Genomic DNA, 25,701 nt, shown 5'->3' with positions numbered 1-25,701 from the left:
GAGCCATTAGTATTCACACAAGGAGGAAGACTACCTGGCGACGCACCTAGAACACGTCGTATTGATCGCCTGTCTCCGTTTTTTGACCTGAAGAAAGTTTTTCCTTTTATATTAATTTGATTTCATGAGCTGAGCAAGATGTTCGTCGTTAGACTTATTCTCGTCTTATGCCTTGCAGTGGCCGTTTTCGGACAGATAACACGTAAGTTTAACGGTCTCTCTCCCATTTTGGACAACAGGTTGTTATTATATAGTCTATTGAATGTCTTGTCGAACAACGCATTTCAAACCAGTTTAGTTAGTTTTAACGCTAGAATCCTTAATCGAAACAATAACAAAGCGATTCCCTGCCTCTGTTTTGCTAAAAAACAAAACAAAGGGGTGGGCCTGGAGAACTCTCAAATGTATAGACTGAGCTATGGATGAAAGGACTGACCATCCATGGTATCAACATTTGAGTTTAACCATGTTTTGAGGCTATACAGTGTTTGTTTACGTTTACAAAGTTCACAAACATAAATGTATAAGTCGAAAAATGGATGTCGGAACTAAGGATTCTAGATTTAAAAGAAACGGAAAGGGGCTATGGGTTATGAGCTTGAGTTTAAACACATAAAAATAAATCAGTAAAAGTTGGAATTAAATCATAAGACTAATGCACTGAGTTATCCTTCCGTTCTCATAAATCAGGAGTAAGACTAAAGTTAATGAAAGCAGGCTATCTATCGTTGGTAAAAGGCTGTAATGCTTTCAAGTTGCCTCTGAAGAGTGAGCGCTCAATCTGCTGTTCAATGGTCACTTCTAACTTCCAATACTAATTTACTCACACAAATTCAAAGAAATTAGTAGGCCTATAATTGTCATTGTTGAAACATCTGCATTTGCTTATTTGTCAACATTTTAGTCTTTTTTTAATACCCTTCTGTGCATGTTTATATTGTTCAAAGTTAATATGTCATTCTGTATCTCTGCAATTGAAGACAAGCAGTAGGCTACAGCAAACATTAACTAGCTATTTTTCACAAAGAGCATCTCTATAGTCACCTTTCATCCATAATTGGCTTGTATTGATACATGTCTAAAAGCATTCCCACCCCCCCACCCAAGCGTTGTCTTGTGGACCAGTATGGGAGATTAAGGAGTGCTACTTGAAGGATTTCCCCCCAGGAATTGCAACATTTTTATTATAAAGACATTCATAATTGTTTTGCTACTGCTGTAGGTTTAATCCTTACCAAGGAAGGAAACCAATCGTTTTCATCAAATCTATGCGTATGCAGTATTCATTTTGTAAAGGACCAGTCTGCCTTTGCTCCTGAAGAGTCATTTGGGTGGCCCTAAGCTTTTGAATAGATATTTTGGCTAATTCTCAGTGTTTGCAACTGTTGCAGATGCCACACAGATTCCATGTCAGTCAGGCTGTTTAGTTCCTATATTTGAGTCTGGTCCTTACAGAGTTTGGCTGATCTGGGATCTGATAGCATGCCAGGCTTAAGAGATGGTGCTAGCTCAACCACGTCACCACGTCAACAACGTTGTGTCATATTTGAACCTTTCAAATTGTTTGCCTTCACACTTTGATCCCGGTCTACAGTATTTACTACAGTATATGAAGTGGTTACTCATTTTCTATGGTGGCATGCCACCTGAAACAATGTTTTTAATGTCATTGCTTGAATTACTGTGGCTCTGGAAAGTTTTTAATTGTGAGGAAGGATAACATAAGGAATGCACATTTATGTTGGTTCTTCTTCGCATCTATAAGAAAAGCCAGTTTTGAACCCCCAGTTGATCATTTCAAGAAATTGCATTGAGTTGGTCATTGAAATCTTCATCCAACCCGTAAATGGCAAACCGGGATGTTCTGTCCTGAGAGGGGATGATACAGCTGTGGCCCACTGATTGCCCATGTCTGTTTTTTTGTAGTCTAGGACTGCAACCTGCACTGCTTGATGGGATAATGACTATTTCAGGAATGCGCTCCTAATCCCCCCGAGTAAGCGGGAGATGTTACCACAGTAAACCAGGAGAGCGATGGCTAGGCCCTCCATCTTCTTGTTCGGCTAAAACTTGAATGACACTGCATAGTGAAGACCCCTGAGTTTCTCGCTCATTGGGATTATCAAATGGCTTGGCTTGATTGAGACTCAAATGACTCAGCACAGAAAATACCCTCGTTTTTTTGCTCAGTGAGGACTCAAATGACTCGGCACAAGTGAAGAGTCCAGTGTTTCAGGGAATCCAATGTCCTGGCATAATTCCGACTCCATTGACTTAGCACAGTGAGGAATCACATTGCTTGATTCAGACTCTAATTATCTAATTCAGTCTGGAAATGGGTCAATTTAAGACAACTATGGAGGACTATCCTCAATTAAGGCTCTTGTTGTGGTGAGACAATTATGACTTGAGACATTTAGGCCTACTCAGGGAACCCCCACTTGTTCGCCATGATCACTGTAGTCAACAATGTATTGTACCTTGTCCTTTTTTGTGATGGTTTCTTTCCAGAGAAACGAAAAGGCAAAGTCCATGACCTCATAAATACCTAGGCTTCTCGAACATTATGTTCTTGTCATGTTGATAGGCGTGCTTCTACACCTGCATTGCTTGCTGTTTGGGGTTTTAGGCTGGGTTTCTGTACAGCACTTTGAGATATCAGCTGATGTACGAAGGGCTATATAAATAAATTGGATTTGATTTGATTTGTATATTTTCCTCGTCGTTTTGATGATCAGTTGACCTTAGATAGTGGAGTTGATTCATATGCATTGCTTTTATAACTACTCATTGACACTGATGTGAGTTGTTTAACAACTACTCATTGACACTGATGTGTGTTGTATAACAACTACTCAATGACACTGATGTGTGTTGTTTAACAACTACTCATTGACACTGATGTGTGTTGTTTAACAACTACTCAATGACACTGATGTGTGTTGTATAACAACTACTCAATGACACTGAATAACAACAACTCATTGACACTGATGTGTGTTGTATAACAACTACTCATTGACACTGATATGTGTTGTATAACAACTACTCAATGACACTGATGTGTGTTGTATAACAGCAACTCATTGACACTGATGTCTGTTGTATAACAACAACTCATTCACACGGATGTGTGTTGTATAACAACTACTCATTGACACTGATGTGAGTTGTTTAACAACTACTCATTGACACTGATGTGTGTTGTATAACAACTACTCAATGACACTGATGTGTGTTGTTTAACAACTACTCATTGACACTGATGTGTGTTGTTTAACAACTACTCAATGACACTGATGTGTGTTGTATAACAACTACTCAATGACACTGATGTGTGTTGCATAACAACAACTCATTGACACTGATGTGTGTTGTATAACAACTACTCATTGACACTGATATGTGTTGTATAACAACTACTCAATGACACTGATGTGTGTTGTATAACAGCAACTCATTGACACTGATGTCTGTTGTATAACAACAACTCATTCACACGGATGTGTGTTGTATAACAACTACTCATTGACACTGATGTGTGTTGTGTAACAACTACTCAATGACTGATGTGTGTTGCATAAGAACAACTCATTGACACCGATGTGTGTTGTATAACAACAACTCATTGACACCGGTGTGTGTTGTATAACAACTACTCATTGACACTGATGTGTGTTGTATAACAACTACTCAATGACACTGATGTGTGTTGCATAACAACTACTCATTGACACTGATGTGTGTTGTATAACAACTACTCATTGACACTGATGTGTGTTGTATAACAACTACTCAATGACACTGATGTGTGTTGTATAACAACAACTCATTGACACTGATATGTGTTGTATAACAACTACTCATTGACACTGATGTGTGTTGTATAACAACTACTCATTGACACTGATGTGTGTTGTATAACAACTACTCATTGACACTGATGTGTGTTGTATAACAACTACTCATTGACACTGATGTGTGTTGTATAACAACTACACAATGACACTGATGTGTGTTGCCATTAGTGCCCTGATAGAAAATTATTGACATGGACAAACATTTGGATTATGAGACAGGGACTCAAAAAGTTGAAATGGGACCCAACTGTGTTGGTCTTCTTCATACACTTTCAGTGGGAATGTGCAAGTACGAAGGTGTGTGTGGGTAGGAGAGAAGAGTGTGGGGTGGGTTGCTTGGAGGTCAGATGTGAGGCTTCAATGGATGTCTTTCAGAAATCAGTGTGATTGTGTTTTCAGGTATGTCCACACACACACACACACTGTCTTATCGTCCCTGTCAATTAATAACATTTTAAGTGCTCTCGGTTGCAAGTCATGACTTGATAAAAAGGCTGTTAAGAAATGTCTCAACAAGATGGTCAATTTTACGCCTGTAGTGATAGAATGTCTGGATAATGTAGGCCTCTGACCTAGATGTAATTTTGAGTACAATAAGTTCCTTGCATTGAATTCAATCACAAAACTAGAATAATTTACATAATATGACAAAAAACAACACGTCACATAGAGGGATTCAAACTTGGCAAAATATTCCCTTTTAGTTTATATTCTATCCATCTGAGAGGTGGTGATAAAGGTCAGTCGGTTACTTTCTCATGGGTCTTACAATCACTAACTTCAACTTTTTTATCGTGATTTTTGTGGTTCAGCTCGGAGTTCTCAACGTTTGTGTGTTTCCCCAACCATTGTGTTGGTGGGCTGTCCCTCCTATCTGGATCAGACTCTATGGAATAGTATTGTAGCATGTCCACCCACTCTACCCAGAGTGGATGAAAACGTGCTTAGTTGATGAAATTCCTTACTTCCTTACCAAGATATGATCATTGATCTTCTGAATTGTTCAGTGGGGTCTTTCTCTACACTACATGGCCAAAAGTATGCACAGTAGCAAGAAAAAATATGTGAACCCGTTGGAATTACCTGGATTTCTGCATAAATTGGTCATCAAATTTGATCCGAACTTCATCTAAGTCACAACAATCAAATTTGATCTGATCTTCATCTAAGTCACAACAATAGGCAAACAGTGTGCTTACACTAATAACACACAAATTATTGTATTTTTCTTGTCTATATGTAATACATCATTTAAACATCCACAGTGTCGGTTGGAAAACGTATGTGAACCCTAATGACTTCTCCAAAAGTCAGGAGCCAGCTAACCTGGAGTCCAATCAATGACACAAGATTGGAGATGTTGGTTAGAGCAGCTGTTTTGCCCTATAAAAAACACTCACAAAATTTGAGTTTGCTATTCACAAGAAGCATTGCCTGATGTGAACCATACCTCAAACAAAATAGATCTCAGAAGACCTACGATTAAGAATTGTTGACTTGCATAAAGCTGGAATGGGTTACAAATGTAGCTCTAAAAGCCTTGATGTTCATCAGTCCACAGTAAGACAAGTTGTCTAAATGGAGAAAGTTAAGCACTGTTGCTACTCTCCCTAGGAGTGGCCGTCCTGCAAAGATGACTGCAAGAGCACAGCGCAGAATGCTCAATGAGGTTAAGAAGAATCCTAGAGTGTCAGCTAAAGACTTACAGAAATATCTGGAACATGCTAACATCTCTGTTAGTGAGTCTACGATGGAGGAGGAATAATGATCTGGGGCTGTTTTTCATGTTTCTGTCTAGGCCCCTTAGTTCTAGTGAAGGGAAATCTTAACGCTACAGCATAAAATGACATTCTAGACGATTCTGTGCTTCCAACTTTGTGGCAACAGTTTGGAGAAGGCCTTTTCCTGTTTCAGCATGACAAGGCCTTTTCCTGTTTCCCCCGTGCACAAAGCGAGGTCCATATGTCGATCTGTGTGGAAGAACAATTACCAATTGTATTAGCTATGATCAGAAGCAAAAGTGGCACAGTATCCTGGAAGTAATTTAGTAGGATTCTACTGGCCTGCACAGAGCCCTGACCTCAACCCCATCGAACACCTTTGGGATGAATTGGAACGCTGACTGCGAGCCAGGCCTAATCCCCCAACCCCCATCATCAGTGCCCGACCCCACTAATGCTCTTGTGGCTGAAGGGAAACAGGTACCCCGCAGCAATGTTTCAACATCTAGTTGAAAGCCTTCCCAGTAGAGTTATAGCAGCAAAGGGGGGACCAACTCCATATTAATGCCCATGATTTTAAAATTAGATGTTCGACAAGCAAGTGTCCACGTCCTTCTGGCCATGTAGTATATCATTAACACGATTTCCCAAAAGTCAGATTTTATAACCTAATACATCTGAAAATAAGAACTGAGCTCTGACATAGCTGTGAAGGTTTCTCATAACAACTTTGACGATGTTACATTTTGTGGTTCTATTTAAAGTTGTTTCCGCAGGTTTCAAAATTAGCATGACACAAGCTGAATTAAATGTAAAAGGCTTTGAAAACAAAATCTTGGTATATGCTCAGTGCTCCGTTGACTTCAGAGACCGGCTTGTTTTTGTGAGAAATCGTAGAAAAATAAGAGGTATTTCGAATGAATATGAAAAGTGTATACTAAAATATGAAAATACTAGTTGTCATGTTTCAAAATCAATATCCATCTTAGCTCAATTTTTTATGTCCTGCGGATTCGAGAAGAAAGATGACAAGTTCAACGGGAAAGTGAGCCTGTCAAGTAACCAGTAGCCAAAATTCTTGCACAGAATCCAGCCTAGCTGTTGTGATGCAGTTTTCCAGATTTTTGACCAGTTTTTTTCTCTGGCCTCCATTGATTTTGTCACCATAATTCTGGACATCCTAAAAGGGTAAAAACTCCAATAACCTTTGAACGGATTATGTTAGAGGAATGAGGATTGGTCAAGAGATGCATTTTTGATTGGACACGCTAAGTATTGTCTAACTTTGCACAATCTTCCCAAGATGGTTTCCCAGAAACAAGCTATGAACTGTCTCATATACAGGTAACTGACAAAATATAGAACACACAAGTAGATGAGAGTTTTGGCGTCTCTTATGGTGTGGTGTGCATTTTCCTGGCAGTTTGGAACCACCAAGACCTTCCTACACTTTTTCCTAACCAAACTGAGCAATCGGGGGAGAAGGGCCTTGGTCAGGGAGGTGACCAAGAACCCGATAGTCACTCTGACAGAGCTCCAGAGTCCCTCTGTTGAGATGGGAGAACCTTCCAGAAGGACAACCATCTCTGCAGCACTCCACCAATCAGGCCTTTTTGGTAGAGTGGCCAGACGGAAGCCACTCTTCAGTAAAAGACACTTAACAGCCCACTTGGAGTTTGCCAGAAGGCACCTAAAGGACTCTCAGACCATGAGAAACAAGATTCTCTGGTCTGATGAAACCAATATTGAGGTCTTTGGCCTGAATGGTGGCAGCATCATACTGTGGGGATCTTTTTCAGCGGCAGGGACTGGGAAACTAGTCAGGATCAAGGGAAAGTTGAACGGAGCAAAGTACAGATATCCTTGATGAAAACCTGCTCCAGAGTGCTCAGGACCTCAGACCGGGGCGGAGGTTCACCTTCCAACAGGACAACGACCCTAAGCACACAGCCAAGACAACGCAGGAGTGGCTTCGGGACAAGTCTCTGAATGTCCTTGAGTGGCCCAGCCAGAGCCCGGACTTGAACCCGATCGAACTTCTCTGGAGAGACCTGAAAATATCTGTGCAGCGACACTCCCCATCCAACCTAACAGAACTTGAGAGGATCTGCAGAGATGAATGGGAGAAACTCCCCAAATACATGTGCGCCAAGCTTGTAGCGTAGTACCCAAGAATACCCGAGGCTGTAATTGCTGCCTAAGGTGCTTCACAAAGTACTGAGTAAAGGGTTTGAATACTTTTTGTTTTATTCATAAAAAACTGTTTTTGCTTTGTCATTATGGGGTCTTCTGTGTAGATTGATGATGGATATTTTTTATTTAATCAATTTTAGAATAAGGCTGTAACGTAACAAATTGTGGAAAAAGTAAAGGGGTCAAGGGGTAAATGTGATATTTCAGTTTTTTATATAAACTCAGCAAAAAAAGAAACGTCCCCTTTTTCAGGACCCTGTCTTTCAAAGATAATTAGTAAAAATCCAAATAACTTCACAGATCTTCATTGTAAAGAGTTTAACACTGTTTCCCATGCTTGTTCAATGATCCATAAACAATTAATGAACATGCACCTGTGGAACGGTCATTAAGACACTAACAGCTTACAGACGGTAGGCAATTAAGGTCAAAGTTATGAAAACTTAGGACACTAAAGAGGCCTTTCTACTCTCTCTGAAAAACTCCAAAAGAAAGATGCCCAGGGTCCCTGCTCATCTGCGTGAACGTGCCTTTGCCATGCGTGCCCAGGAACGCACAATCCCTCCATCAGTGCTCAGACTCTCCGCAATAGGCTAAGATAGACTGGACTGAGGGCTTGTAGGCCTGTTGTAAGGCAGGTCCTCACCAGACATCACCGGCAACAACATCGCTTATGGGCACAAATCCACCATCGCTAGACCAGACAGGACTGGCAAAAAGTGCTCTTCACTGACGAGTCGTGGTTTTGTCTCACTAGGGGTGATGGTCGGATTCGAAGGAATGAGCATTATGCCAAGGCCTGTACTCTGGAGCGGGATCGATTTGGAGGTGGAGCGTCCGTCATGGTCTAGGGCGGTGTGTCACAGTATCATCGGAATGAACTTGTTGTCATTGCAGGCAATCTCAATGCTGTGTGTTACAGGGAAGACATCCTCCTCCCTCATGTGGTACCCTTCCTGCAGGCTCATCCTGACATGACCCTCCAGCATGACAATGCCACCAGCCATACTGCTCATTCTGTGCGTGATTTCCTGCAAGACATGAATGTCAGTGTTCTGCCATGGCCAGCGAAGAGCCCGGATCTCAATCCTATCGAGCACGTCTGGGACCTGTGGGATCGGAGGGTGAGGGCTAGGGCCATTCCCCCCAGAAATGTCCGGGAACTTGCAGGTGCCTTGGTGGAAGAGTGGGGTAACATCTCACAGCAAGAACTGCCAAATCTGGTATAGTCCATGAGGAGGAGATATACTGCAGTACTTAATGCAGCTGGTGGCCACACCAGATACTGACTGTTACTTTTGATTTTGACCCCCCCTTTGTTCAGGGACACATTATTCCATGTCTGTCGAACTTGTTCAGTTATTGTCTCAGTTGTTGAATCTTGTTATGTTCATAGAAATATTTACACATGTTAATTTTGCTGAAAATAAACACAGTTGACAGTGAGATGACGTTTATTTACATTTGCAGAAAAAAAAAAAACTTTTCTTTGTCATTATGGGGTATTGTGTGTAGATTGAGGAAAAAAGGTCTGAATACTTTCCGAATGCATTGTAAACGTAGTATTACTTTCTTAGCTACAGTATACATATCTCCCTGGCATATTACATCATTTATGCAGCAGCATACAAGACATTGTTGGACTCACCCTGTTGTTGTTTCTCTGCTCACTTGAACAGGAAGGTGGTGCGGCGGGCTTTCGTGGGCAAATCTTGTCATCAGGCTTTATCATCAAAGTCTGTCATTCTCAGGATTTATGGAGCTTTCAAGACAACTGGGAACTCCGGGGAAATAAACGGTTGAATCATGACGTTAGTGATCTTCAGGTCGGAGCTTTAGAAAGAGGCCCAGGTTCCCGACTTGGAATTCCGAGTTGGATGACAGTTCAAAATGTATTTTCCCAGTCTAGGCTTTTTTTTCTAGAGTTCCCAGTTGTCTGAGATATCCCAGTTCCGATTTTCCAGTTGTTTTGAACGTGGCAGAAATCATGACAGCATGGCCAATGTTGAATGTTTATCCTTTTAAGCTTGGAAAAGAGACCTTTAAACACAGACTTGGACCACACATCCACTCCAATGAATAGCAGGCTAGTGATTGCTTTGCAGTGTTTGCAGTTAGCCACTGATACCTTCCAAACCACTCATTGTTGAATTTGCGATTTCCAACCTGTTGTGTAGTGTTTATGGCCGATGAGCACCGATATGTTTTAACTATAATTTCTCCGTATTTACCTCTGGCTGACCCACCACCACAGAAAGCACTGAGCTAGGCTGGAACACCTGCATTACTCAAGAAAGCAACAAAAAAAAGAGACTGTTTGTATGCGGCTTTATTAACACATATGTTTCGTTTTTTTCCATTGTTTGCAAACTGATATGTGATACGTATTAATGCCAAAATAACATGCAAAACAGACAAACCTGCACTGAATGACGGGTCGCCACTGGTCATTAAAAGGAGTTGGTAAAAGCAGTATAGGAACTTATCAGAAGAATTTAAGTGCAAGTGCCAGGAATATTTTGCCGTTTACTTCCCTAACCATTACAAAGTAGTTTCATTGTAGGGAAAATTCATGTCCCTAATTGTCTTGTGTGTTTTATGGGTGGACGTGAATCATTATATAATTTTACTGTGACACGAAAGAGGAAGAGACAGTCAAAATCAGTCCCTTTCCTGGCTTCTCACCCCCCCAGTGAACACTGGTAACCAAGCGATAAATCTATTTAGTCACACAACACAAAGTACAGAGCAGGTTACCTACCTACAGTACAAATAATGGCATTGTCTACGCCTAGTAGTTATGGCCTTGGACAGTGGACTCTTGTGTATTTTATTACATTACCTGCTTTTTCTCTGAGTGATACCCATAAATATGTTTCCTCTGACAGAGTAGGCATATACAATGTAGAGTGAAACTTTAGCCAGGTGCCTCAAGTGTTGGTGGTTGGATAGCTTTGTTCTCTTTCAGGGGCCCCTGTAGTTCTCTTGGGACGTGCTATATTATGACTTTCAGGTTTGGTGGAGGGAAATATGGTGGGGAGGGTGGATAACTTTTCTGAATTCCGAATTGACCCATAGGCCCTACCCTTAGGCACTTCATGTAGATCTGAAAGGATTAGATAGATATAAGCAATATTGTACTTTCACCTTTTTGACTGAGTTACACCTGTCCAAGCCTTTAGCTCTACAGAAAGGGACATTGGATAAGGGTTCTTCCCACACCCCTTCTACCTGAAGTGTGCACTTGTTCAAGTGTCTACCGTATTTCTTACACCAGTCCAATTCTTTGAAATCCTTGAGGGGGAGTGACTTAATAGATACCGTCACCTCAGGGAGAAGGGGGAGAAACCATATTGGGCTAGGGTGGAACATAGAGGATAGGAAGACTCAATGTTTTTTCAGGGCCCATGCCAGTACGTTGTGGGAGTCTTCCCAGCTGGGCTGATTAGAGAGGGGGGGAAGAGAGTCTGGCTGTGGCAGTACAGCCTTGTTTCCATTTGTGAGAGTAAATCTAGAATGAACTGGTCTTCTCTACCCATCACAGTACCTGACCATTGACAATATTTCCTGTTCAATTTCATTATATAACATTTCTTAGAATTAAAACGTTTTTGTAACAGATTATTATACATTAGCTGCAGTAAAAACTAGTGTCAACTTTTTTAAGGGACACAGACCTTTCCAGTCAGCCACTGAATGTTGTTTTTGCTACAGTAATTATCTTAAAGGGCAATTCCATCACTTTTCAACCTCATATTCATTATCTCCAGTACAATACCAATACCAGTTTCTACATATGTGAAAACGCCGCATTTCTAAGTTTTGTAGTTAAAAATATGAAGTTAAAATGTTTTACTCAATGACATCAAAAGTAAAAACATTGATTTTCAAACAATATGAGATTTGCTGTCACACTGAAATGGCAAAACATCATTGCAGGTTTTGAAAAGTGGTGCAATTGCACTTTAATCTTTTTTTAATCTATACCCTTCAGACACTAATCCCAATTCTGAACCCCCAGCTACTGAGGCTCCCACGTCTACTGCGACTTCCACGTCTACTGCGACTTCCACGTCTACTGCGACTTCCACGTCTACTGCGACTTCCACGTCTACTGCGACTTCCACGTCTACTGCGGCTCCCACGTCTACTGAGGATCCCACGTCTACTGCGGTTCCCACGTCTACTGAGGCTCCCACGTCTACTGAGGCTCCCACGTCTACTGCGGTTCCCACGTCTACTGCGGCTCCCACGTCTACTGCGGCTCCCCGTCTACTGCGGCTCCCACGTCTACTGCGGCTCCCCCGTCTACTGCGGCTCCCACGTCTACTGCGGCTCCTCCGTCTACTGCGGCTCCTCCGTCTACTGCGGCTCCCCCTTCTACTACGGCACCAACACCAACACCGGAGGCCACTACAACACCATCAAAATCAGGTAAGCTCATTAGTCGTCCAGCTAACCTTCTTGTTTTTCCATGACCAAGGGTGTCAAACAGCAGGGCCAATTTCATATGGCCCGTCATGTTGGCTTGGTAAGATTTTTTTCTTTTAAAAAAATGAATTGAATGACTAAAGCCATATAGCTTGTAGAAATGACAATGGCTGTGTCACAACTTCTGCCAAAGTTGATGCCTCTCCTTGTTCGGCGGTCGACGTCGCCAGTCTTCTAGCCAATGCCGATCCATTTTTCATTTTCCATTTGTTTTGTCTCGTTTTCCCACACACCTGTATCTCATTTCCCTCATTATGTGTTGTGTATTTAACCCTCTATTTCCTCCATGTCTTTGTGTGGTATTGTTTATCTGTTTTCATACAGTATGCGCACGTTAGGCTGGTTGCACTGGGTTATGTTCAACCCGTATTTGTATTTCGTGTTCGTTTGTGCCGTGTGCTTTTGGTTTGCCAAATAAAAGGCTCAGTTTTACTACCAAATATCTGCTCTACTGCGCCTGACTTCCTACAGCCCTTCACGCATACCTTGACAGGCTGATGGAAAATGTTTAACTTAGCAATCACTGAAACGAAAGCTAGACAGTCAGGGAACATTTATTGAAAGAGGAGTAATTGTTTTGCAGATTTTGACGATAAAACAAAAGCTAGAGTCATTGAGCATCAGAAATTCCAAAGACTATGGATAGAGGAGTATATTTTTCAAACTGTGACGGCAAGGCTACTACAACCCATTTTCATTGCTGCCCTCTAGACATCAGTGATCAGTTGTTTAGATGACAGAATGGCAGCTCCCTAAATTGACTGAAATAGGATATGGATTGGGTTAACACCATTATCAGACCTAGCAAAGTTATCTGGTGACATGATTAGATTTCAGGCAATTATTTCAATGCACATATACAGCGCCTTCAGAATGTTTTCACGCCACTTCACGCCACTTTTTCCACATTTTGTTGTGTTACAGCCTGAATTTAAAATGGATTAAATGTAGATGTTTTGTCACTTGCCCACACACAATAACCCATAATGCAACAGTGACATTTTAAAAATGAAAAGCTGAAATGTCTTGAGTCATATTCATCCCCTTTCTTATGGCAAGCCTAAATAAATTCATGAATAAAACTGTGGTTAACAAGTCATATAATAAGTTGCATGGACTCACTCTGTGTGTAATAATAGTGTTGAACATGATTTTTGAAGGACTACTTCATCTCTGTACCCCACACATACAATTTCCTGTAAGATCCCTCAGTTGAACAGTGAATTTCAAACACAGATTCAACCACAAAGCAAGGGAGGTTTTCCAATGCCTCGCAAAGATGGGCACATGTTGGTATTTTATCTTATTTAACCTTTATTTAACTAGGCAATTCAGGTAAGAACAAATTCTTATTTACAATGATGGCCTAGGAACAGTGGTTTAACTGCCTTGTTCAGGGGCAGAATGACAGATTTTTTACTTGTCAGCTCGGGGATTCAATCTAGCAACCTTTTGGTTACTGGTCCAATGCTCTAACCACTAGTCTACCTGCTAATAACAATAACTCAGTTGCCGGAGAGGAAGGAAACCGCTAAGGGATTTCACCATGAGGCCAATGGTGACTTTTTAAAACAGAGTTCAACCGCTGTGATAGAAGAAAACTGAGGATGGATCAATAACATTGTAGTTACTCCACAATACTAACCTAATTAAAGAAGGAAGAATACAGAATAAAAAATATTCCAAAACATGCATCTTGTTTGCGACAGGGCACTAAAGTAACACTGCAAAAAATGTGTCTGTAACTTTTTGTTTAACTTTTTGCCCTGAATACAAAGTGATATGTTCGGGGCAAATCCAATACAACACATTACTGAGTACCACTCTCCCATATTTTCAAACATAGTGGTGGCTGCATCATGTAGCTTGTAATCGTTAATGACTGGGGAGTTTTTTAAGATAAAAAAGAAACGGAATGGAGCTGAACACAGACAAAATCCTTGAGGAAAGCCTGGTTCAGTCTGTTTTCCACCAGACACTGGGAGATGAATTCACCTTTCAGCAGGACAATAACCTAAAACACTGTAGTTACTTCTACAGTGATTACCCATTATGGGCATAGCCAATTCAATATTAAAATCCAAAATGAGTGCCCCATTGCCAATCTTAAATGGTGAAATGATATCCCACTTTGGATATTTTTTACATTTATGTACATCATTTTCAGAGTAAGAATTTAAAAAGATAATTACATTTTGTTCATAATTTTCAGGATACACAGATGAATAATTGACACCTGGTGTGGTGGCAGGTAGCCTAAAGGTGAAGAGCATTGGGCCAGTAACCGAAAGGTTGCTGGTTCGAACCTTCAAGCCGACTAGATGAAAAATTGTTCTGTGCCCTTGATCAAGGCACTTAACACTAATTGCTCCTCTAAATCACTCTGCATAAGAGCATCTGCTAAATGACTAAAATGATTTACTTTTTACAGCATTAATACACTCTGTATAACAAGTATTCAACTCCAGTATTCAACTACAAAATACATTATTTTGTTATTTGTAAACATTTATACATATTTATTAAGCATTTGTAAGTACTGCATTGCAAGGATGAATACATAATAATTTACAAACCATTTTTAAGCATTTATAATGGCTTATTTATTAACGTTTTTATAAATTGTAATAAATTAATGCAAGTAAATAGTTAGAAAACATATCATTGCAACTCCTATTTTAGAGCAAATAGTAAGGTTTCAAGTAACAGAATCTGTGCTAAAAATTTGCTTGCAAAAAATGCCATATCACAGTACTTGCAGTGGAATTTAAAATGATAAACCCGGCAGTTTGGGTCCTGGATGCTGATTGGTTTAAACAGCATTTCAGCCATGAGTATATCAGACAATATTCCATTTGTTTACTGTTCTATTTATGTTGGTAACCAGTTCAGAATAGCAATAAGGCACCTCCGGGGTTTGTGGTAGATGGCCAATATACCATGGCTAAGGGCTGTATCCAGACACTCCCCTTCACGTTGAGCATTAAAACAGTCCTTAGCCTTGGTATATTGGCCAATATACCACACCCCCTCTTGCCTTATTGCTTAAATATATAACCAGCACAATTGTGTGTCGCGTGCAATATAGGCTAATTGAAAGCTGCAGTAATTCAAACTAATTTGAGTAAGTGCCACTTGTGTGTATATATCTTTTTAATTTGAGTCATTTAGCAGACGCTCTTGTCCAGAGCGACTTACAGTTAGTGCATTCATCTTAAGATACAGTTGAAGTCGGGAAGTTTACATACACCTTAGCCAAATACATTTAAACTCAAGTTTTTCACAATTCCTGACATTTAATCCAAGTAAAAATTCCCTATCTTAGGTCAGTTAGAATCACCACTTTATTTTAAGAATGTGAAATGTCAGAATAATGGTTGAGAGAATGATTTATTTCAGCTTTTATTTATTTCATCACTTTCCCAGTGGGTCAGAAGTTTACATACACTCAACTAGTATTTGGTAACAAGCTTCCCACAATAAGTTGGGTGAATTATGGCCCATTCCTCCTGTCAGAGCTGGTGTTACTGAGTCAGGTTTGTAGGCCTCCTTGCTTGCACATGCTTTTTCAGTTCTGCCCACACATTTTCTATAGGATTGAGGTCAGGGCTTTGTGATGGCCACTCCAATACTTTGACTTTGTTGTCCTTAAGCCATTTTGCCACAACTTTGGAAGTATGCTTGGGGTCATTGTCTATTTGGAAGACCCATTTGCGACCAAGCATTAACTTCCTGACTACGTCTTCAGATGTTCCTTCAATATACCGACATAATTTTCCTACCTCATGATGCCATCTATTTTGTGAAGTGCACCAGTCCCTCCTGCAGAAAAGCACCCCCACAACATGATGCTGCCACTCCTGTGCTTCACGGTTGGGATGGTGTTCTTCGGCTTGCAGGTCTCCCCCTTTTTCCTCCAAACATACCGGTTGTCATTATGACCAAATTGTTCTATTTTTGTTTCATCAGACCAGAGGATATTTCTCCAAAAAGTACGATCTTTGTTTCCTTGTGCATTTGCAAACTTGGTTCTTCCTTGCTGAGCGGCCTTTCAAGTTATGTCGATATAGGACTCGTTTTATTGTGGATATAGATATTTTTGTACCTGTTTCCTCCAGCATCTTTACAAGGTCCTTTGCTATTGTTCTGGGATTTATTTGCACTTTTCGCACCATGTTCATCTGTAGGAGACAGAACGCGTCTCCTTTCTGAGCGGTATGACGGCGGTGTGGTCCCACGGTGTTTATACTTGCGTACTATTGTTTGCACAGATGAATGTGGTACCTACAGGCGTTTGGAAATTGCTCCCAAGGATGAACCAGACTTGTGGAGGTCTACAATTTTTTTTCTGAGGACTTGGCTGATTTCTTTTGATTTTCCCATGATGTCAAGCAAAGAGGCACTGAGTTTGAAGCTAAGCCTTTGAAGGTAAATACATCCACAGGTACACCTCCAATAGACTCAAATGATGTCAATTAGAGACTTCTAAAGAAACTTCTAAAGCCATGACATCATTTTCTGGAATTTTCCAAGATGTTTAAAGGCATACTCAACTTAGTGTATGTAAACTCACTGAAATTGTCAGAACGGCGTGCTCGGGTTGGGGATTAGGGTTTGAGAATAGCTTGAAGGTTGGGAGGGGCAGATCCTCTTGCTGTTCCATACTTAAATCAGTAACTCATAACTCAGCCCTCGAGTTCGGCAGTCGTGTTGGTTTTCCATTTTTAATTGATGCCACTGATTGGCTGGGAAGTGCACACACAAAGGCTGTGTTTAGGATGAAGGAAATGCAGTAAACATTTTAAGCATTTGGTAATGGTGCTGTTTTGATCAACCAGCGGAGGAAAGTTATTATTGTGGCTAACATGGCAATTGTGTACGGTGTGCTACTGCATGACTATTGCTATGTGGGCCACAAGCAAGCGCCAGGACCGTCTCCTAAAGTTTATTCAGCTGCTGGATCGGGGCACCACCAGTACAGAGCTTGCTCAGGAATGGCAGCAGGCAGGTGTGAGTGCATCTGCACGCACAGTGAGGCAAAGACTTTTGGAGGATGGCCTGGTGTCAAGAAGGGCAGCAAAGAAGCCCCTTCTCTCCAGGAAAAACATCAGGGACAGACAGATATTCCGCAAAAGGAACAGGGATTGGACTGCTGAGGACTGGGTAAAGTCATTTTCTCTGATGAATCCCCTTTCCGATTGTTTGGGGCATCCGGAAAAAAGCGTGTCTGGAGAAGACAAGGTGAGCGCTACCATCAGTCCTGTGTCATGCCAACAGTAAAGCATCCTGAGACCATTCATGTGCGGGGTTGCTTCTCAGCCAAGGGAGTGGGCTCATTCACAATTTTGCCTAAGAACATAGCCACGAATAAAGAATGGTATGAACATATCCTCTGAGATCATCTTCTCCCAACCATCCAGGAACCGTTTGGTGATGAACAAGGCCTTTTCCAGCATGATGGAGCACCTTGCCATAAGGCAAAAGTGCTAACTAAGTGGCTCGGGAAGAAAACATCAATATTTTGGGTCCATGGCCAGGAAACTCCCCAGACCCATTGAGAATTTGTGGTCAATCCTCAAGAGGCGGGTGGACAAACAAAATCCACAAATTCTGACAAACTGCAAGTATTGATTATGCAAGAATGGGCTGCCATCAGTCAGGATGTGACCCAGAAGTTAATTGACAGCATGCCAGGGCGGATTGCAGAGGTCTTGAGAAAGAAGGGTCAACACTGCAAATATTGACTCTTTGCATCAACTTCATGTAATTGTCAATAAAAGCCTTTAACACTTATGAAATGCTTGTAATTATACTTCAGTATTCCATATTAACATCTGACAAAAATATCCGAAGACACTGAGGCAGCAGACTTTGTGAAAATTAATATTTGTGTCATTATCAAAACTTTTGGCCACGACTGTATATAAACCACTTGTAAAATTAACTATATCAACTACACTTTTTGTTATCATATTTTAACTACAACTAAAATAGGAAAATGAAAAATGTATAGAACCGAACTCACCCTTGGTTTCCCTGCTAGAAATCTGTACCTCGTTGAAATGCATCAAAGCCAAACCAGTTGTACCCCCCAGGTGTAGGGGAATTATACTGTTTAGTGGACAGAAAGTCTCCCCAAGACTTGCTCTGTACCATCTATTCTACACAGATTATTTTGTATTAATAAATGCATCACAAAGTGCTATGTGTATTCTGAAGAACTGTGTTCCTCTTTGATTTTAAGATCCCTGTGCCCCAAACCCATGCGAAGATGGCAGCAGCTGTCAGCCAGGCTATGACTCCCACTTCACCTGTCTCTGTCTGGCCGGCCAAAAATACTCTGAGACTAGAAAGCGATGTGAGGAAGGTGGGTAATCTCCTGTCTGCCACCACTAGTGGGTGCTACAATACCATGGAAGACAGCGCGACATAGGCCTAAATAGCTCTGATTGGTAGGGAGGAGACCTTCATCATCTGCAATGAAAAGTTCGGAACTTTAGAAACTATTCTGATTTAAGACCAGTTGAGAATGTTTTGTCCTGAGTATGGTTAAGTGTGGATAAACTGGTTCGAGATTTATATTTAGCTTCCACGTGAAACAATCGGATAGGCTTAGGTTTTGGCCAATAAATTGATATATTTATAAATGTATGAATACATAAATGAGAGCAACCTAGATGACAGTGGCTAGAGGAGTCAAACTCAGTTAAAGATATAAGATATTAGCTATAGCATCTATACATGTATATTGGATCTCATTTACCATCTACTCTGTAGGCTTTTTAACACAATGCTGCATCCCCACTGTTTTCAATAAGTGCTTATAATTCGTATTTGTCATGTGTTGATTCTGATTTTCAGCCAAGGTCTTCCCAGGATCTCTGACCCTGCCTAGTATGACCTTCAACGATGACATGACCAACCCACAATCAGAAAGTTTCAATACATCAGCTGACAGGTTAATTACTATGGTAAAATAGATATGATACTTTTTACACTATGTATGTCTGGCTGTAGTTCAAAATCACAACTTTTCTGCAATGTTACATAGGTCATTACCAAGCTGTTTGTGACATTTTTGACAACGTGTGAGCTGGGTAACAGCTGCATTACACTTATTTATATGTCCTTGGAAACTGTCCCAGTCAACCCAGGTTGTAGAAGCTGTAGAATTTTCCCAAGCAGGTATTTTCAGAACAGTTAGTGCAGTAATTCTGAGGAGAAAATATGGGTTAACTTGATCTTCCAAGGAGCATCCATGTTGACCCGTTCAATCAGTGAACATACATCTACTGTAGTAGTATGAACATTCTCATTTACTTCCTTAATCTCACATATGAGATGAAGTTGATAGGGAATTGCCTTCTATTTTAAACATTTTCTAATTAACATGATGGGATACAATTTAATGTGTGTGGGGGTATCCTTCAGTCAGTATCAGCTACTGTAATGGCCTCGAAATATGCTAATAAAGATGGACCCCCATGTAAAAATATGATAACGACGACTTTAGTACAGCACCTAGGGATTTGACCCTCTTGGTGTAATGGATCAGGTTTTGGAATGGCAGTCATAGGGACTAGGGTCCTGGTCGGGTTACCCACCTAATTAACTACATTGGTGTAGGAAGTGGTTAGTACCATTGGAAGCATGTCCCTAGCAAGTCTGGGCCACAGTATAGTTTTCTGAGGCATAGCTATTTTTGGTTGTTAGTGTGCATGCATTACAAGGTAATCAGAGCTATTCTCACTATATTGAAATGCCTTAGCCGCTATTCAGCTTGATTTCTACATGTAAAACTTCTCTCACAACGATAAAAACAAACCAAAAATTGTTTTAGACAGCTGAAGCAAGCACACACATTTATTCAGGAAATGTACCATTTCAGTCGATCTTACCTTAGAAGTATTATGTCAGTAGTGACGTCATCCACCATAAACCCATGTTTACTTGCAGGCTGACTAGCATCTATTGAGTGTTGGAATGTCCCATCAATGTAATGCTCAAATCAACTTATACAAGACATGTTTTACCGCTATATAATCCAAAAGAAAGCTTGATATTTACTGGAAGCCTGAGAACATTTTTTGCTGTTAACTTTTCAGTGGGTTTTACATCTTAACTTTTTCCTTTTGCTGTTTGCAATTTCACAGATGATTATTTGAAGTCAAATTATTTGATTCCCCATGATTGAACCGTACCCCGTCTACGACAGTGTTTGTAGCAAACAACAGTCTCCTTTATTTAGCTGTACTAGGCAAAAAATGATGAACTGTCCAGTAAATTTATATTGTGAACTTATTAGCATTTGTCTGTCCAAAATACAGATGAGGGATCTTTTCCAGAGTCACCTTGGCTACATTGATTCCACAGTGCTGAATTTCAGGTCAGTGTTAATGTAGTTACTGTGGTCCCTGTTTTTACCAATAAACTATCATTTTGCATTACCACTCACTCTATAGGCTACTCTACAATTTGTTTGTTGTTGGTTTGATTCTAAACAAACTACCTTCATCCTTGAAGTTAATGTCTTCTTTAATTGTTTTAACCTAATTTATTGTGTCAGTCCAGATTATTATAGCCATCATGATAATGTATAATTTTGATTTGGAAGATATCACACGCCCAAGACAACTATTGACAGAAGATTGATGCTGTTGCTATCACTACTTTCATGAGTATGTGATAGTTCCATGATGATCATAATTCTAAAAACACTGACACTAATTTGCCTCCTAGCAAAATGGCTAAGGGTCCGGCCCGTACCATCTGGTCACTCAAGTCAGGTGGTGTCAACGTGGCCATGGAGAACAATTTTAAACTCGACTCCATCATCACAGAAGCCGTCAATGAAACGATACAGGGTGCTATTGTAGACTGTGACAAAAGGGGTCCCGCTTGTTTAAATCCTGTACTTGAAAATGCAGCATACAAAGGTACGTCCCCTATAATAATAGAAACGCACTATTCCCTTGATGTATAATGACTGTGGTTTAACATAAGCTAGGAGGCAATCTTGTGAGCATAGCTACAATGAATGTCAAGGGGAAGACAGAAAATCAGTGGTGGAAAAAGTACTCAATTGTCATACTTGAGTAAAAGTAAAGATAACTTAATAGAAAATGACTGATGTAAAAGTGAGTCACTGAGTAAACTTGATTAAAAGTCTAAAAGTATTTGGTTTTAAATAAAACTTAAGTATCAACAGTAAATGGAATTGCTCAAATGTACTGAAGTATCAAAAGTTAAAGTATAAATCATTTCATCTTCTTTATATTAAGCAAACCAGACAGCATCATTTTCTTGTTTTTATTTTATTTACGGATAGTCAGGGGGCACACTCCAACACTCAGACATAATTTACAAATGAAGCATTTGTGAGTCCACCAGATCAGAGGCTGTAGGGATGACGAGAGATGTTCTCTTGATAAGTGTGTGAATTTGACCATTTTCCTGTCAAAATGTAATGAGTACTTTTGGGTGTCAGGGAAAATGTATGGAGTAGAAAGTGCATTATTTTCTTTAGGAATGTACTGAAGTAAAAGTTTCCAAAAATATAAATAGTAAAGTAAAGTACAGATAGCCCCCAAAACTACTTAAGTAGTACTTTAATAAAGGACTTTTCCTTAAGTCCTTTTCCTTAAGTCCTTTCCAACACCACTGCAGAGAACTAAGTATGCAATCAATCACAATCATGATGCTGTCATATGACATTGGTAGTATGATGTAATTTCACACTAGAGTACTGATCCTCTTAAATCCTGTTGCTGGAGAGCTGTACCTGAATTTTGTTCCGTGATTCAACTTTTAATCTGATCTTCAACCCCTTCACTTGCTGTATCCTGTGTTTCACTGCTGAGCTACAATACAAACTTGCAGTACTGCAGCTCTCCAGGAGCAGGATTGAGGATTACTGTTCTAGGAAAATATGTAAAAGAGGAATTGAACAGTAGAAAACGGTTTGTCACTGTAACTCCTATTGATAGACATCTGGAGCATTCAGTAGACTAGGCAACTATAATGTTAACTAGCCAATGAATTCTGAACACTATCCACATTACTATGTCACTAATGTGTGTAATGCTTAGTCATGTCTTTTGGATGCGATGCATTCAGGCCTCCGGGGGTAATGAAGACATGATGTGGGGGGGAATGATGGGGGGGGAATTGCGTCATATCAGGAAATGGATTGAATTGATGGAATTGAACACTATTTGCCCCAACCACAATGCTGAATGGAGGTACTTTCTTACTGTATGTAATCCTCTCCCTGTGGCACTCTCTATACAGACACCAATCTGTGTGATTCGTATCGGAAACCTTGTCACGACACGTCAACTACTTGTACTTCTGACAGTGGTAGACCTGAATGTACTTGTCGGGACAATTACGTGAAATCGGAATACTCTATCAGAACATGCAAAGGTGAGTGGCACCGATTGTTCCTCTTACAATAGACTCTGGGGGTTTGTATGAGAGAGGGTAAAAAGAGATTGGGTCTTGGTGGTGTGTGTGTGTGTATGTGATAGACTTACTTTACCGTCTCTGTCTGCAGCTTGTGAAAGTGGGAAGAAAGCAGAGGACGGTGTGTGTAATGAGTAAGTACTTAAAACATTTAATCAATTTAGTAATTTCCCATCAATTCATTTATTCAGTCATATCTATTTTCACGTAAACAATGTCTTTCAACTGGGAGTTTGGATACAGTGCAATGGTTAACTTGCATTATTGGTCTGTGCAAAGATTTTAAAAAATGTTTTTTTCTTTCAGTTGTTCATTTGGTTACTCGGGTTTAAACTGCAATGAATGTAAGTATAACATACCATATTATGGTATGATTCTTCCTTCCAAGGATTTGATACTAGGCTGCCTCTGGCCTTCGCAATAGGTGTTGTTCTCTCCTTTCATGTGGTGTTTCCTGTAATAGTGGTATTGAGTATACTGGTGTTGGCAGTTTTTTTTGTTGTACATATCTCTCCCCCCTCTCTCTTGCTCTCTCGCTCTCTGTCTCTCTGCAGCATGGAAGTTGATTCTGGTGATTGTCGGGACTGTTCTTGGTGCGCTGCTACTCATCACACTAATCATGCTGCCAGTAGTCGCACGCAAGTGAGTCACACACACACAGAGGACAACATTTACACCATAATATTTGAATCACATCAAATACAATTCAATATATACCTTCATCTTTAATCTTGTTACGATTCCACGATTGACCCTAATGGAGTATAAAAGGAAGTTGTTAAATCTTATGTGTATTGTCGTCTTCTATAGGACGTCCAAGAAGAGCTCCTCCAAGAAGTCCTCGAAGAACGCTGAGGTTCCTACCTACACCAGCCCCTATACTGCCAAGGACTTCAGGGCATCGGCCTTAACCAATGGGGGGGTGACCAATGTCAGTTCAGGTTTTGCGGGTGTACCCAAGATCCCCCGGGCCATGCCCAACAACAACAGCTGGGACCGTGGCAGCAACCTGGAGATGACGGAGAGCGGTAGCAGACAGGCACTGGTGACCAGGGGAGACAAAGGAGGGGTAAGAACCTCGGGAAGGGAGAGAGGAAGAATGAGTGAGAAAGGAGGGTGGGGAAGATACAAGAGTTCATCTGGCCAGATAACTACCAAAATATTACTTTATGTCTAATCTCAGACATCCAGAACTAATATATTGCGTAATTTCACTAGATGCTCGATTAAGTTCTGGGGGTGTTAGAAAATCTACTAATGAGACTAGCGAAGTCTCCACCTCTAAACCAAAATACTCAGCCGGTTTTAGGCAAGTCTATGGTCCATGTCCCCTAATTTATCCATATGATCAGTGGCACAAAGTCAGTGTGGAATTCTGGGAGGGAAATGCTCATGCAGGGTTATTGCTAAATTGTCAAATATTTAAATGTCAGTTACTATACATATAAAGTACCAAATAGTACAAAGAACTGGGCCAATTTAACCCCACGAAAAACAATTTATTGAAGAACATTTCAAGCACTTGCATTCAACATTAATTATACATTAAAGTATACACAAAAAGGTGTATTTTTAGGAAATGTTTTATTGGTTGTAATATGATGTCTTCTCAACCAGAACACTAGTTACAACCAGAAAATGACGTCATTAAAATGTCTGGTGCCAAATTTTTCCCGCTGGGTGAAGACCAAGACCCCCAGGACTGAGATTGTCAGATACAAATGTTGTTTTGTGTTTTAGATTGGCAGCTACCAGAACCCTGATGACACAAGGAGCTTCAACAACAAGAACCCCTACCAGAGCGGAGGTCAGGGCAACAACCCCTACCAGAGCGGAGGTCAGGGCAACAACCCCTACCAGAGCGGAGGTCAGGGCAACAACCCCTACCAGAGCGGAGGTCAGGGCAACAACCCCTACCAGAGCGGAGGTCAGGGCAACAACCCCTACCAGAGCGGAGGTCAGAGCAACAACGCCTACCAGAGCGGAGGTCAGGGCAACAACCCCTACCAGAGCGGAGGTCAGGGCAACAACCCCTACCAGAGCGGAGGTCAGGGCAACAACCCCTACCAGAGCAGAGGCTAGGACAACCCTTACTTTACACACGACAATGGAAGAAGAAACTGAAGACCCACTGGAACAGTCAATTAAGGATACCATTTTCTTCAGAACGCAAATGCTTAGAAATCAGAAACCAATAACACTGGTTTTTAAATAGTCCTACTTGTGATTCTGCCCTATGTTCTACTCAACTTTTATGCACTGTGTATCAATCTTTTTTTGTTGTACAATAAATGATAGTTGAGTTGCAGTGTCCATTCTGTCCATGAGTGGGCGGTGTATCCAAGCTCCTGAAATTTATGTAGCCAAAAGGCTACTAATGTATTGTCACTCAGTTTTCCTTATGTTTTTAAGTATTAGTTAATCCATTCTCATGTCCTGATTGTATTGTATAACTGTAATGAATGTGTTTTTTCTAATATCAATCCAATACTGTATTCATGTGTGATACATGAGGGCTTAGTCTGTGACTCATGCAAATCTTACGTTAACGCCAATGCAAGATGTTATAACATGAAAGGCCCAAGTTTCGTGTGCTAAATCATCATTATATTATGATTGCATGGGTCTGTCATTTTAAATGTTTCTTGTTAATTTATTTGAATATGGACGAACCCAGTTAAATTGATGTTAGGGGAATTTATTGGTGTGGTTCGCCATTGTCTATTTGATCTCTTGTACATCTACATCGGGGTTTAGAAATAGCAAATAATGCCTTTTATCCTTAATGTGCCATCTTAATACATATTGTATATGTAATATAAATATAGTCAAATATAAATAAACAGAATGTGTGTAAAATTGTTCAATGATACACACAGTTCAGTATGATGACTTTTACACAATACATTTTGTAAATGAGACTGGCTTCTCGTTGGAATAAAGAAAAGGAAAATAAATCAATTTTGAATTTA

General features: G+C 40.5%; 1 protein-coding gene across 3 annotated transcripts; it reads left to right on the top strand.

Moving 5' to 3' along the window:
- muc13b (mucin 13b, cell surface associated) lies at positions 1–25,701 on the top strand. Of its 3 annotated transcripts, none has more exons than XM_042305225.1 (13): positions 1–202; positions 11,796–12,208; positions 18,510–18,632; positions 19,127–19,236; positions 20,593–20,651; positions 21,005–21,201; positions 22,556–22,690; positions 22,821–22,863; positions 23,036–23,073; positions 23,284–23,371; positions 23,540–23,798; positions 24,470–24,541; positions 24,632–25,701. In XM_042305225.1, exons 4-13 carry the CDS (start codon positions 19,162–19,164, stop codon positions 24,809–24,811), a joined length of 1,146 nt encoding a protein of 381 aa, XP_042161159.1. In that variant the 5' UTR covers positions 1–202; positions 11,796–12,208; positions 18,510–18,632; positions 19,127–19,161; the 3' UTR covers positions 24,812–25,701. The 3 variants fall into 3 exon arrangements, with proteins under 3 accessions (XP_042161159.1, XP_024242837.2, XP_024242835.2); XM_024387069.2 differs by having other exon boundaries at positions 24,572–25,701; XM_024387067.2 differs by having other exon boundaries at positions 3–202; positions 24,470–25,701.

This window comes from Oncorhynchus tshawytscha, linkage group LG24 (genome assembly GCF_018296145.1).
Source record: "Oncorhynchus tshawytscha isolate Ot180627B linkage group LG24, Otsh_v2.0, whole genome shotgun sequence".
Lineage (NCBI taxonomy): Eukaryota > Metazoa > Chordata > Actinopteri > Salmoniformes > Salmonidae > Oncorhynchus > Oncorhynchus tshawytscha.
This window is presented reverse-complemented; position numbering and strand designations above follow the sequence as displayed.